This window comes from Epargyreus clarus, unplaced genomic scaffold (assembly GCF_041222505.1).
Source record: "Epargyreus clarus isolate Ecla_fem2 unplaced genomic scaffold, WU_Ecla_fem_2.2 ptg000024l, whole genome shotgun sequence".
In the NCBI taxonomy this organism is placed as follows: Eukaryota; Metazoa; Arthropoda; class Insecta; order Lepidoptera; family Hesperiidae; genus Epargyreus; species Epargyreus clarus.
Window position 1 is genome coordinate 5,095,670 of NW_027332231.1, and position 15,065 is coordinate 5,110,734.

General features: G+C 36.2%; 1 protein-coding gene across 1 annotated transcript in view; it reads right to left on the bottom strand.

Annotated features, from left to right (window-relative positions):
* The window catches only part of Pka-R2 (cAMP-dependent protein kinase type II regulatory subunit), a 42,989-nt gene that overhangs the window by 5,685 nt on the left and 22,239 nt on the right, over positions 1 to 15,065 (bottom strand). Inside the window, exons 4-5 of the mRNA XM_073086840.1 lie at positions 14,593 to 14,805; positions 429 to 600 (exon numbers count right to left, since the gene is read on the bottom strand). Coding sequence (XP_072942941.1) covers positions 429 to 600; positions 14,593 to 14,805 — 385 coding nt within the window. The remainder of the gene's footprint in view (positions 1 to 428; positions 601 to 14,592; positions 14,806 to 15,065) is intronic.

Here is a 15,065-nt window from a genome sequence, read left to right on the forward strand (position 1 = left end):
ACTTTGTATTAATACACATAAAGAGAAGCACATGACTTCTAAAGTCAGCATGGAAAGAAAAATAAATACATCATATAAAAGTCTACATTGCCAAGGATCGAAATCGTAACCCTCTGCGTGTTACAACAAATTATGACCGCTACACGACTTTAACTTTTAAAACTTATTAAAACAAGTAATTGTAATCCTAAATTGCGGCATTTTTAATTCCTCTCTCGTTCGTTTTCTATAATGTATAATATGATCGAAAAATAAATAGGTACAAACGCCGTGATTTAAGATTACATATTTATTAAACCGTTATGATGTCCTCGTCACGTGATGATCATGTGATGACAATGTGATGTTATTATTTCCAAGTTACGTCATTCATGTAACAGATGACGTCATACAATCATTATGACGTCACCTGCGAACGTAGTACGTACCGAGGCGCTTGATCTCGTGCTCGTTGCCGTCGTCGCGCGCGATGCGGATGCTGACGGAGCCGTCCTCGACGAAGTACATGCCGTCCGCGGTGTCGCCCTGCCGGATGATCAGCTCGCCGTCGATCAGCGTGCGCGGCAGCAGCGCATCGGCGAGGTTCGCGCGCTCGTACGGCTGGTGGGGGAAACGACACTTAATTACGTACTCGAGTCAGGTGAGATGAGTCTTAAAGATAGATATTACTAGAGTCAGGTGAGATGAGTGATGAGATCTTAAAAGTAGATAACATAGATAGAGAGCATGTTTCATAGTGTTAGGGTTCAATCCCGCATTACTGCGGGATCCAGGATAATTTTATGTCCTGTGCGGTTCACAAGTTTTGCGAGGACCCGCAGCGCATAAAATGCTATCTCAATGCAATGGCTGTGGCTATCAATTGAGACTTGTTTATAAGTGGCAATAGAAGCTCGATTTTCAAAATGGTCGGTTGGCAGTCAGGCATGCCAGGTCTATAGAAAAATGTTATATTCTGTTTCCTAATTCCTTAAATCCTCAGATCATTGTATGATCAGAACAGAAAAACGCCCTACGTGTACACGTTTGTTTTATTTTGTGTTACTGTAGCTCAATAAAGCGCTGTTTTAAATGACAATTCTATAACTCATTATTATACAAAATATGCAACAACAATATCATATTACAAATTACATGTAAGCAGAATTGTAACAGTGAAACTTCATTTAAACAAATCTATATTCCTCATTTACCGACGCTACTGTTGACATAGGTTTATTAGGCTAGACTCATTAACGCTACATATAGTTAACTTTTGTCTACTTTCAGCATAAGGCTTGTTAGTTACTCGGCTAACGAAGTAATTAACACGTATAATGACACTAAAACCTAACTAGAATTCGAACGACCAAGTTTATTTTTGTTGTAACGAAATATGTTTTGCATATTACAACCAATTATCGTAATTGTGGCTGCTTACATTTGAAAGATGTTAATTTACTATTGATCGTAATGCGTAAATTTAAACTCCATTATGCGTCACAAAAAGAGAAGTCGTCTTGTGTTGATTATAGCAGCAGGTTTACACGAATTTACCATACAACACAAAAAATCAAAGTCAAAATTAGATTGTGTAATTTTATCAATGTCGTATATTAAATTATCCATACGAAATAATTAATGTGGAGAGGAAATATTTGAAATTGCAATTTTAAAAATAACCTTATGACAAGTAAAATAAAGCGGAAAAGGTAAAATTCCTAATCATTCATTAGTATATCGTATTGAAAACAACAACGAAATGCGAGTGGCACTCCGCGGAATGTTCCAATGCGCGTAAGGCGTATTTTTAACTTTATCTACAATTGTCGGTTATCTGTTACGTGAGCGAAGCATGACGGATGGCGGTGCGGTATGCCAACTGCCCGTCATTGTCGCATTTGTAATGATCAATCAATTGCCGGGGAAGTTTGAGAACCGTGTGTTTTACAAGTGCAGTTGTAAAGGGGCGCACATACTTTTGCCACTCTCCATACCTATAAAAACGCACTGGCAATGGGCATATACAAGAAATATTGTTTAATCTTTATAATGTAAATATGTGTTTGATCTGTCTGTCTGTTTCCTTTACCCTTTATTTGTTTTGGGCTCCCGCAAGTACATACTTTTATACGGGGATGATTTGGTCAGGCCGTTAATCAGTATGATAAAGTATGCAAGTGTGCACATTGCAATGATTTGGTATAGATCAAAAAAATGACTGTCTTAACGAAACTATCACATGATACATTATGGAATCTTCCTGAATACAACCCACAAATAAAAACAATATAACTTAGAGATCTTTTAAAAAATATCCAATCCGAGAATTTCATTTTGTATTTATTCTTGGCCTAAAAATGTAATATTCGTACTGGTGTACATTCGAACGACGCCAACGTGCGTAGCATGTTTAACTTTAACGCCCTTGACCGTATCGGCCGACATCTGGAAGCGTACCATCTGTCTATCGGCCGTCATGTGCTCCGTATCTAGTTACAGCTCAACTTCAACTTTAAGGTTCTTATTTACTATATTGGTATGGTTAAACTTCTTTACTATAAGATTTTATACGCGATTAAAGACATTTTAAAGATGGTATAGTCCGCGCGAAACTGCTAGTCCGGTCTGAAGTAGTTACGAGCAGGTGTAGTCATACATTTGCTATGGCGACGCGATTCATTTCTATATTCAGAGCGGACTGGCTGTTTTACGCGGACAATAACTCTTAGTTGTTTGCTTGTTTGTAACTATCTTTTGCATCGCTCCGTATTCTGATGAAGGGTGTGGTAAACCAAAAACGTCCTTATGAGTCAATCATGTGTAACATTATGTTACTTCCATTTTAGGTAGTACTTCTAACTCTACTGGGATTAAACGGATTATAGGCATTGTCCTTGACACCATTATGTTGGAAACAAGCCTAAACTACTAGGGTTATTCATAACACAACATTCCATCTGTATATTATTAAAACCATAGCGTTATGCAAGTATGTGTAGTGCCAATTGTACCTAAAACAATTCCTATCCTAAGAGTCTAAATTCTACAATGATATCAACACATTAATAGACACTTGCAACTGCATTAATGTAAGAAAACAAACACATTATTTAATTAAACAATTCAATGTGCAATATCAATAATTGAAATCGCATCGTCTAATCGATACTATTTGGCGTGGTCCGAGCTTTAGCTTTGCTGTATTGGATATTCAGGGATAATTGCCCTGTAAACAGGGTTTACGATGTTATTTTCTTGGCAGACATATTGCAGTTGCCCTGTTGGATGGAATTATACAGAAGCGGTGAAATATTGGATGAGAGTAGATTTTTGTGAGTTCATCATTAACTTTTTAGTTGGGAATAGGCAATAAAGCTTTCAAGACCATAAAATATGAGATAACGGGGAAATAAAAGTTATACATTAGGTTTTCAGGGCATATATTTGAGATTGTATGGTCAAGATAGGGAAAAACAAGAGCATTAACGAAACAGTCAATAAATTTAAAGGCAAGGAAACGAAAGAAAAATCGGTTCGAAAAATCACGCTGCAGAATATCGGAACATCGGTCTGAGTATATCCAACGGTATTCGGTTTAACGGTAATTGGATATATTTATCCAATTACCATACGGAATCAAGAAATAAAATTTAACTAAAGTATTAACGTTTTCATAACGTGTGGATTTGGAAGTAAAATCTTAAATTAATCTTAATCTTAATTTTTAATGCAATATATCATAAAGACGAAAAGTTGGTGTCACAATAAATTTCATAATCTGCAAAAATATTTTTCAACTACCTATATATCCTAGATTAAAATTCGGTACATTATGAAGATTACAGCAATCATAAAGACAATGGCACATTGTTGTGATAATGCCGGTAATTATTTTGAACACTGAAGCCTTCCGCTATATTTTGTACGTTTGCGCGTAGAAAATTCTAGTAAGGAAAAATATTTTTAATTAATTGAATTAACTTCATATTTTTGGGGGTCATATTTATATTTTAGAGGAGCAAAGTAAATAAATCAAAATGATTAAATGGAACATTAAATATCTTTTTGATTTTCGTAAATGCTTTGTTGCTACGCAAACGAAACTGAAGAATTAGGTATAATATCACCTTAAAAATAGGAGAATTTCTTGATCAGTTGTAAAGTCCTTTGATATTAGAAGCTGACGTTATCAAGCGTTGGGTAATCTTTGCCTTTAAATCAGAATTAACAGGCTTACTTTAGATAACGGCGACATTTTGCAATCAGCTCGGTTTCAGCAGTCAAGTCGTCACTATCACAGTGACGCGGTGGATTAGTCGTCATAGGCCCGTTATCAATAACCAATCTCAATAGATTTTTGCTTGCTAACCAAAGGTCGACATTTGACAAAATCACTATTACAGTCATAGACTAATACAGTCATTGTCGATCTTTGGTAGAGGTTAGTAACCAGATAAGAAAGGTTAAAAATATCACTATGGTTTGCGGAGGCAGAATTTTGTTAGACTTCGTCTCTATGTTTGATTGGTTCGGATAAACACGTAGGTGTTTTTACAAGCTTTTATTAAAGGAATCGATTTGACTGATGATTTTGTTTTTAAGACGTAAGTGATGACGTCGGGTTCCTGCAACGACGCACGTCTATAAATCAAGATGGTCATTGACTTGGTTGACTGCAAACCATTACATTATTATTATTGTTTCTTCCCTGTAAATTGAAGAAGATACTTCACCGGCTGTTTACTGTGGTTTCGAAGTTATTGGGTAATCAATTGGTCTAATCCTTTCCAACTGCTTCCAAGACTTAACGACTTCTCTCTTTTTGCGTATTTTCTAAGAACGTCTGCGAAATACTACTAGCGATAGGATAGCAGATGAGCTTAGATAGATATCCCTACCTGGGATCGGCCACAGAAGGGCCGCTATCTCTGAGGACTAAGCTGGAACGCCTCGGAAAAGTATGTCTCCCTTACCACACCCTTCAACCCAGAACAGAGCACAGCTTATCACTGCTGTTATTATGAAGAAATAGGTGTAGCGGTGTTGCCGCCAGATTCGAATCACAAAGGGTTCTACGACCTTAAAAAATCAGCTTCAGCATGTCAGCAGTCGTGGGGCCCTACAGCCACTTGGGCACTTGTTCTCTTTCATCGGATTCCAGTTCGTAGTATGCCGATGCGTCATAGATATCAGCTTACGGGTGTCCTACCCGTGATGTGGTGATGAACAGTGACGTGGGAGATACGTAAGCTATGGATGGAACAAATTCACCAATAGGACTTAGTGTTGCTTAGCTTACCTTCGCTCTGGTAGTTAAGCTATGTTATTTTTATATGGCCGGATGCGAGCTAAGAATCCCGATCTGTGGAGCTATTGCATTTTCATAGCACATCTTACTCGGTTTGGTACTCTTACTTAGTTTGGTAGCGTAAATTAGACTTCGCACACCGTTTAGCTGCCTCGCCCATCTCTAGTGGAAAGGCACCCTTATAATCGAATGTCAAAAAGCAACGCTCGTAAATGTCAAAAAGGCGATATACTTATCACCGTGGACGTTCCATCTAGTGGCACGCGGCTGATAAAACTTATCGAGTATCACACCGCACGTTACGTCACTAGATTGCTCCTTAAGCCTTTGATCCGTTTACGAGTAAAACTGTTTTTTTATTGACTCGCCGGTAAACGTTCGATTAATTCACCAATAAAACAACAGACATCGAGTTTTACAGCCAGTTTGATGTTTTATTTATATATCTTTTTTAAAGTCTTTTGTTTTACTGAAGTAGGTACCTCATTAGGGTTTAATGCTTCGTCTTCTTAAATAGCTTCAAATTGATAGATTAGATATTTTTTATTAACTCTCCAATATTTATGAGTAGCTGACGTACTCATAATTTTAATCAGTAAGACTAGTAAGGTTAATATTGATTGCAGGTGTGTGAATACCTACTATGAAAATAGTTTATTTCATTTTGTAACTGGTGGTAGACCTTAACGGCTCTTTGCTTGGAAGGTTGTGAATTATAATAAATCTGATATGAATACCCAAGATTTTTGAATATATGCAACTGTGCAAATACAGTTGTGAAAAGTCAAGTAAAATATTAAAAATCTGTCATTAGAAATAAGTACAAAACATTTGATGTTCTCAAATACGAAATATTTGCTTTTGATATAGAACCATTAATACATAAATATATTACGAGAAGAGTTTAGTTCTCGAAATGTATATCGACTTTGACTCTGTGTGTTTTTTATTACATAGCATCGGATTCTGCCTATAGCATATTTGGATATACCTAGTGCCTATATTAAAAGTCTCGGTGAGTGTGAAAACACCGGCCTCCATTTGTTCTTATCGAAACTAACGAAATATTCATGTAAAAATAAAAATGAGCGCCAGAGGAGCGTCCGTGTGTAATATTGATCTTGAAAGATTCTAACCAACTGTACATACGGTTCGTATATTTTTTAGAGCCCCCGCAAATGAGAATTTTTATCGGGCGATAGTTTAATCAGTATGAGGAAGTATGCGGACGTTGCAATGATTCGCTATCGACCGATTCTCATACTGATTATAGGTTCGACTAAACTATGGCTCGATAAAGTCTTTAGTTTGTGGGAGCTCAGTGGTATAACTTCGTGTATTAGTTAACAACGGTGTCATAGAAACATATAAGGTATTACAATATAGTGCGCAGGACTAGCAGTAGGCAGTAGTACTAGTAACAGATAGGGATTAGGTAGTACTAGTAAATGAGTATGTAGGAGTCTAAGTGGTAAATGATCACTGCCGCCCAGAGATATGTAATTAACCGCAAATAATGAACACCAAAGATCAGAAATAGGTCCTGCGTACTATTAACCTCGTTTTTCCCTTACCACATTATTCAAATACGAATTTGCAGCGCTTGATGGTACGGCTGTTATAAGGCAGAAATAGGTGTGGCAGTGCCACCGGAGATATTTTTTTTTATAATATAAGAGTAGCAGACGAGCATGCAGTCCACCTGATGGTAAGTGGCTACTACCGCCCATGGACATTTGTAATCAACCCCAGATAGGATTAGATACTTCTACCTGAGGACTAAGCTGGAACGCCTCGGAAAAGTATGTCTCCCTTACCACACCCTTCAAACCGGAACACAGCAGCGCCTAACACTGCTGTTATTAGGTAGAAATAGGTGTGGCGGTGGTGGTGCCGAAGTCGAACCACAAAGGGGTTTTATCAAATTTCAGTATACATTTAATGTTCAAAAGTAAAACAAAATGATGCGATTGCAATGGCATATCCGAGTATAATACGGCTTAGTCAGTGAAGTCGTTCACGCCAATTATTGCGAGTTTGCTATCGGGAAAACAATACAGAGCCGGACGGATCTCGCCCGGAGCTCATTATAATTTTACAGATCACGGCAACAGTTCTGTATTCTTTGTGTATTCTCCAAAGTACTTTTTAAGTCGATTAAAAAGGAAAGCTCGTTCGACAAAACCGCAACAGAGGAATGCGTCATTTGAGTTTTTCGAGTTTGTTGCAACTTTTTATGAAAAATATTTTTGTGTAAGCTTGGTATTAGCTAGAGGGAGCAATGGTCACCCAAAGGCATTTTTTAATGTTATAAAATTAAATTACTGACGCACTGATATTTAGTGTGTACTGTTGCACTAGAGTCCGATAAAATAATTCATAAGAGTTAAGACATCTTCCTTGTAATCAGTTTTGTTTTATGTGTAAAACATTCGGTTGTGTGTTGCCTTAAGGAAGAATTAAGTAAGTCTTTGTTTCTCTAACAATGAAGTTCCAGCACTTTACACAAACTAAGACTTGTGACAACTACATTTGTCACGAACAAATCTGTTGGATTATTCCTTTTTATGACCCATTGCTGGAAACGGAATTTACCCAAAACTGGGAGAAGCCTGGAACTGACTGCCCCACATTGTCCCAAATATTAGTGGACGTTCGCAATTTGTTGTCTAAAACAAATTCAGAACAAATTTGGAATTCACTTGATGACGTCCTTTAAAACTTACAATCTACGTGTATTACGCAATGCGTTCACCGATAACATAGCTGTAGCGAGATTAGTGGCTAGATTATATCTACAGCTACATAGGTACGATACACAAACGATAGAATAGGTAGGACGTGAGTTTATACGAGTGTACGAGCTAATCTTGGGGGCTCGAAGCCTTGAAGGGTACTTTTAGCGCTTTTGAAGAACCCCATAGCTCTGGAAATAGTTTCAAATAAAGCCTATCCAGCGATTCGCACGTTCCTAGTATATAAACAAACGTTACGTTGCTTATATAAAGGTGTAAAGATGTTTGAGGCTACTGTACATATATGTGATAAGCCTATAATTAAAATAAATGTTTTTTCTTTACCTAAATTAATGCTGAAAACCGACATGTCGTATTTATTAAAAAAATACTTAATTCTTATAAATATTATGTATTTCTAACTCTACTTCTAAAGTGGACTGGAAATTATTGTCTGATATTGATAATTTACATGGAAGCCCATGGGCTAGTATAGTTTAGCTATAGTATAGTAGGAAGTTCTGCGCAAAAATAGAAATTCCTATTGTATACCGTGGATAGCTTGTTAAACATATTGTTCAAACATATTTTTTCCATTGTGAAAATGGAGACCCGTGCATTCCCGTGCACGTAGGCGGTGGATTGTGGTGTTCGTTTCAAATAAAACATATTCCACGATTCGCACGTTCGCAATACATGGCACATGCTTATAACTATGTACCATGAAATTATAAAGGACGAATACACAATAAATATGAAGGTCGGTGACGCAATTCTAGAATATTTCATTACTTTGGCCTTCATTTTCTATGGAGATAGATTTCGCAGAAGCTTTAGATAAGATCTGAGGGCCAAATAGCACGTATAATTGCAATGTAAAATGGGCCGATGTCTACTTATGAGCTCACTAAACGATATCCAGCAGTGACACATCAAAAGAGATAATATCCACCACCCATAGAGGTTCCGTTACATCGCGTATTTTTTTTAAATCATTTATATAATGCTTTCTAAGAGTGAATTGGGCGACACCTAACTTTTTTCAACGCTGGACTCTGTTGACCAGTCCGGTAACCCAGTTTAACCCACCCGGTCCCACCCCCATTGCTGATATAGTAAGGATTTGTCAACGAAAAGTAAACGCAGTAGCTAATTTAGTTAAAAAAGTTAACACTTAAAAATTCAACGCTAGCGTCTGGGATACTAAGGGAAATAAGGGCGACGATGAAAATTAATGATAAAAGTCTTTAAAAACATTTTCTTTGAAAGAAAAGTTAACATTTACTTTTCACTCAAGCTCGTCCTTGCGAATACATTGACGTAACGCTTGTAACAGAATGTTAAAGTTATCGTGAACGTGCTAAACTACAATTCACACTGTTTGTTCCTCAAATTTGTATGCAGCGAAAAAGTATAAAGACATGAAGATATTGTATGTTTGTTTGTATGGACAGAAAATCATCAGAAATAAAATGTTATCTTTAGGTTTTGCCCATTGGAGTTAAAACTATACCAAAATATCGTATCTGGTCTATATGGTCGTCCATCGGCGTTATACAACTGTTCACCAAATTTGTTCCTTAAATATGCCTACATAGGAAAAGGAAAGTACGGTTGAATATAAACCTTATAATAAAATATTCAAGGTATGTAGGTGGGTATGTTAAAGGAAAACATACTTCATATGTATTTTAGGAATGCCAGAAACCACAAAAATCTATAATGCAATATTTTGTCCATGTAGGTACGAATATCATCAATAATTCACGAAACTTGATCCTGTTCGCTCAATTACTATACGGCTTAATACAGCTATTACTTATTCATATTCATATTTGCTAATGCATTCACGGACGAAACATTAATAGACACGTACATAGCTTAATAATTAATATAGAATCAACAAATTGTTTGAATCCAGTCCACCTAATACATCTAACTAAACCTACATTCACATCGCATCCGAGTACGTGCTATTCAATAATTCACACAATTTGCTGGTCGAATGTTGTTTGAATCACGAACCGTACGTACTATACACGTAACCGTTATACTAACTATAGTTGAAGTGCACCGCACTATTTGCTAATGCGTATCGATCGATGTTAACCGTGGTTCAAAGTTGGTCGTGCAATACTCTCGGAAGAGTGGGCAGCTAAAAAGCCGGTCATGTGTGTAAAGCGTTGCGGCTTCCGGATGCTGAGAGCGTATCAGCTTATTATAACAACATTGTGAAACATACAACAGTATCCTATCTTCGTACTTTATTATTACACACAGAATTTTACACCTCAATATTTTGTAAAATTAAATGAAATAACTGGCTTACTTTTTAATAACTGCTGAGAGAATTTCAAATATGTATGTCTAATTTTTTGGCATACCCTGGCATTTTAACATATGAAATGTCGTTGGATTCGTCTTAACTGTGGGAGTGACATAGGCTACATTTTTAAGCAGTTAGGTTTTTGTTTTTATCATAATTCTCAAGTAACGGTAAATAAGTTTATATTAAACGTGCTTCTTGAGAAGATCATTCTAATAAAGACGAAGAATTACATTTTTTACATTCTCATATAGTTGTAACCTTCAGTAAAACTTAAGATAACCGACTAAATAAAAACACGAATTATAAATTTCCATTGCAAGTTTACAACAAAACCATAACAAAAATACGTTTCACGATTGCTAAAAATACAGCGCTACATTTGACGTCATATAATACCAAGTTGCGGTCAACGGCGATACATATGCAAATTAATATGCAAAATTAATTTATGTACCGCATCATTGTAAGCATGTATGTATCTCCATAATTCACAGTTTCAATGAGCTATGATTTTGCATGTGCACATTTTCTTTTAAACATTTTAAAAGATCTTGCGTGCATGCGAAATGTTACTTGACACGTTTTTATTTATTTACATATGCAAAACTAACTATGAACATCATAAAGTATTTTCTTCTCCAAAAAAGTGTAGTATCAGTAGCGATTTCTTTTTTCATTGATTCCCTTGTGCCAATCTTTTACTATTTTATCTAATGGCGGCGCAATCATATTGCTAAGCTCATCAATGTTTAATTGGAGCTCTTGTGTGTTCCGAAGGGATGCATTCTGTTGTATAGTTAGTTGAAACATTTTTGGGAGCAATCATAAAATACACCGCAATTTACAATTATTGGATCTGCAATTATATTTAAAATATTCTAGACTCTACAATTATTTTAATATAAAGAAAAGATTATCGATAGAACTTCCTTAAATAATTTAAATAGTAAAAAAGGAAATGTACTTAAGTATAGTCCACGTAAAACTGCTAGTCCGCTCTGAATTTAGAAATGAATCGCGTCGCCATACTAAATTGTAGCGCAACTTCAGAGCGGACTAGCAGTTTGGCGATAATTATACCTAGTATTACATACATAAACGTGGAATTTAAAAGTAGTTTAAAATACATAAGTAGGTATTAGAGTATAGGCTATACGGGTAATTAAAAGTACTGACGTCATTTAGCGCCGCAAAATTTCAATTCCATATAAGATTCGAAAAGAGTGTGTCGAAATTAAACGTTTGTGGGATAATTTTATTACAATAAGATATAATTCAGAATAAATTGTGTGAAATTGATGACGTGGGCACCTAACACAATTCACATTAAACATTACTATATTTTAGAAAACAATTGCCACTTTAATCGAGATTTTGGTGAAGCATTACTTCCTGCTATATTGTTGCTAAGAGTCAAGTTAGAGGATAATGCTGTCGAATATATTTTTAATTACAAAATTATTAATTTTATACAGCTTTGTGTAGCTGAGATTCACATAAATTAATTATAATTAAACCTAGTTTTAAACTCAAAGTTTCGCAATAAATATTTTCAGAGTTAAATTTAAAAATACGTTTAAATTAATTGAGTTCAGTGTCCAAACTGTACATTTTAAACTCTGAATTTATTTAAAACTGTAGTCGAAATTGTTAGTCCATTTCATATGGTTTAAGTTTCATATCACCAACAATATAATAATATCATTATATCAATACCATCGAGATGTATTATTAAGATAAGTTTAGTCTTTTGTCATCGAGAAATCGATTCTACTTCAAACTCTAAACATGAAATATCTGGCGTAAGTTATCGAGGAGTTTGGCACTCTACAGAGGACGGTGTCCGGATAAAGTTGCTCTATAAAGTTGAGCTAAGAATTAAAGTAATGAAAAAGCTGTAAAATTAAAGGAACACTGCATTCAAATTGGTCAACTCGTGAAAATGGTACGGTGCCAGAGATGCACAGATATAATATAGGGTTCCTACATATAACAACCGTCTATTTACGTCAGGGTTTCAAAAATATTTTTATGTGTAGAACAATATGTATAAAAAAAGCATAAAAAATCAAGATTTTCATGTACAGATAGACAGACAGAAAGTCGAATCGTTTACCTGTTCAAGGACTAATAAATTAATAAGGTAATTAAAATCTAGGCTCTTTAATCTTATTCAAAAGTATTCTTTAAGTCATTTAAATGTTCTAACTTCTAATAGCCTATACAGATTGTATAACGTCACGGCGTATTTTCTTAAAGCGATTATTCCGCGTGCAGTACATGAGGCACGTATTCGTAATACAGTTATCAGCGTCAACCACAAGCTCAGAGTATCGACATCAATATCAAAATATCCACCGCATACACATTTCCTACTTAACGTTAGCTAGGACATGAGATAACGTCATTCGACTCCCTCTAGGAGCGAACTATATAATAAAATTGATAAACTCGTTTAAGAGCTACAGTGCTAAAGATACACAGATATAAAGGGTTCAAACATATAATAACCGTCTTTTTACGTTGGGGTTCACAAGTAGCTTATACCTGAAGAAAAACGTGTAAAGCATCAATTAAAAATCGGCCTTTTTACCAAGATTATCCTGTACAGACAGACAGACTTTTTTATAATATAGGAGTAGCAGACGAGCATACATTTCACCTGATGGTAAGTGGCTACTGCCGCCCATGGACATCTGTAATCAACCCCAAACAGGATTAGATATTCCCACCTGAGGTAGGCCACAGATGCGCCGCTACCCCTGAGGACTAAGCTGGAACGCCTCGGAAAAGTCTGTCTCCCTTACTACACCCTTCAAACCGGAACACAGCAGCGCCTAACACTGCTGTTATTAGGTAGAAATAGATGTGGCGGTGGTGCCGCTGGAGTCGAACCACAAAGGGTTCTACCACCTTCAAATTAATTAATTGATAATCTGAACTAATGAGATTTTTAAAGTAGGATTATTTTAATTAATTAATTAAATTTTATAACTTATAATCATCAAGCTCAGAGTATCGACATCAATATCAAAATATCCACCGCATACACATTTCATACTTAACGTTAGCTAGGACGCGAGGTAACGTCATTAGGCTCCCTCTTGGAACTATCTGTATACGGGCGTAAAGGTTTCGTTTTAGCATCTATGTAGGTCGCCTGACACAACTAAGTTATGTAATATAAAGTTACTTTAACGTTGTATGATTAACTGAAATAGTTTGGATCCGTTCTTGATCTGTTTCAGTGAAGCAATTTGATAATTGACTGTTCATAGTAAATAAATAATTATAGTTTTGAGAATAGGATGGACATCATGTACCCGTTTGGTATTTTTAAACTTTAATTAATACAAGTTGGCCAGTGGTCAAAATTCAAATCAAAATTTTTGTTACCTAAGAAAAAAAATCTGTTGCGAATCAAGAATAAAAATAGTCTTTAGCTGTTTTGTCTTGGCCTATTTGTATAAATATAATATTTTGCAAAATTACGTTTAAAGGAATGGAACGAAAGACAAGTTTGCAAAACTAACTATTAACTTTCACAAGTATGTAGGACCACTATATACAAAATTTCTGCATATTTCGCAAACTTAAAAGCTTCAAACTTAAGATGAATGGGGCACTGCGGCTCCCTAGGTATATAAATTGATAACCTATTTTTACAATGGAAGTTTTGAAAGCAGAAATGCACTTAGTGTAAGCTACATCGCATGTGATATCCTAAGTAATCAACTTTATTTTAGTTACCAATATACTCAACAAAGAGTGATGACTCTCACAAAACCTCTTTAGGACAGACTTAGTGCTGAATGTTGATCAAAAGATATCATCGGACCCTATCTCTTTTCTTGTGAAACATTACATTTTCTACACATGTCTTAGAAGCCATAGACAATTTATATCTTTTCCTGAGGATTTGATACACCCTGAAGATAGATGCTGATAATGTTTAGGATGTGAATTGACGAGAAACTCAGTCTCGCATCAATCATCATCATCTCAATCTTTTGTGGTACCCATTATTTCATCGGTACCATAGACTCAGAAATTCAGACCCATAACAAAAATGCAAGTTATTATTTAGATGTCTGTCTGGTTGAAGATTACACTTAAATTCCTCTAGGCTCGATGGTACAGACGTGCCATAAAACCGGGCAATCCCCGTAAAACGTAGCTCACATCCACAAAACGTCGACACCTGCAAAACATTACACATCACACAATAATCCACATACCTGGAGCGCCTTCAGCATGGGCACCTTGTCGAGCAGCTCCTCGTACAGCTTGCGCTTCTTGAACGCGCTCTTGAGCAGGATGCGGCGGAAGGTGTGCCGGTCCATCGCCCAGAGCGCGCCCGGAGACTGAGCGCGCACGGACGCCGCGCGCGGCATGTTGTACATCAGCGCGAGCTCGCCGAACGAACCGGAGCCCTCGTACGTGTGCACCACCTGGGGGTGATATGATGGTGAGATTTTGTTTTTACCACGCTTTTATTAGCTTGTCCTGTATATATGTATGTATGTACGTATGTATGTATATATGTATGTATGTAACGGAATCTTTGAACTCGATTTTTACCTACTTTGAACGGTGCGATTAAATTAAAATTTTGAACAATTATCAAGAACCGATGACAATACACGATTTTAATAATTGTGTCCCATTCTCATCATCGGGATCGTCAGGAATCAGGATTAACGAATTTTTA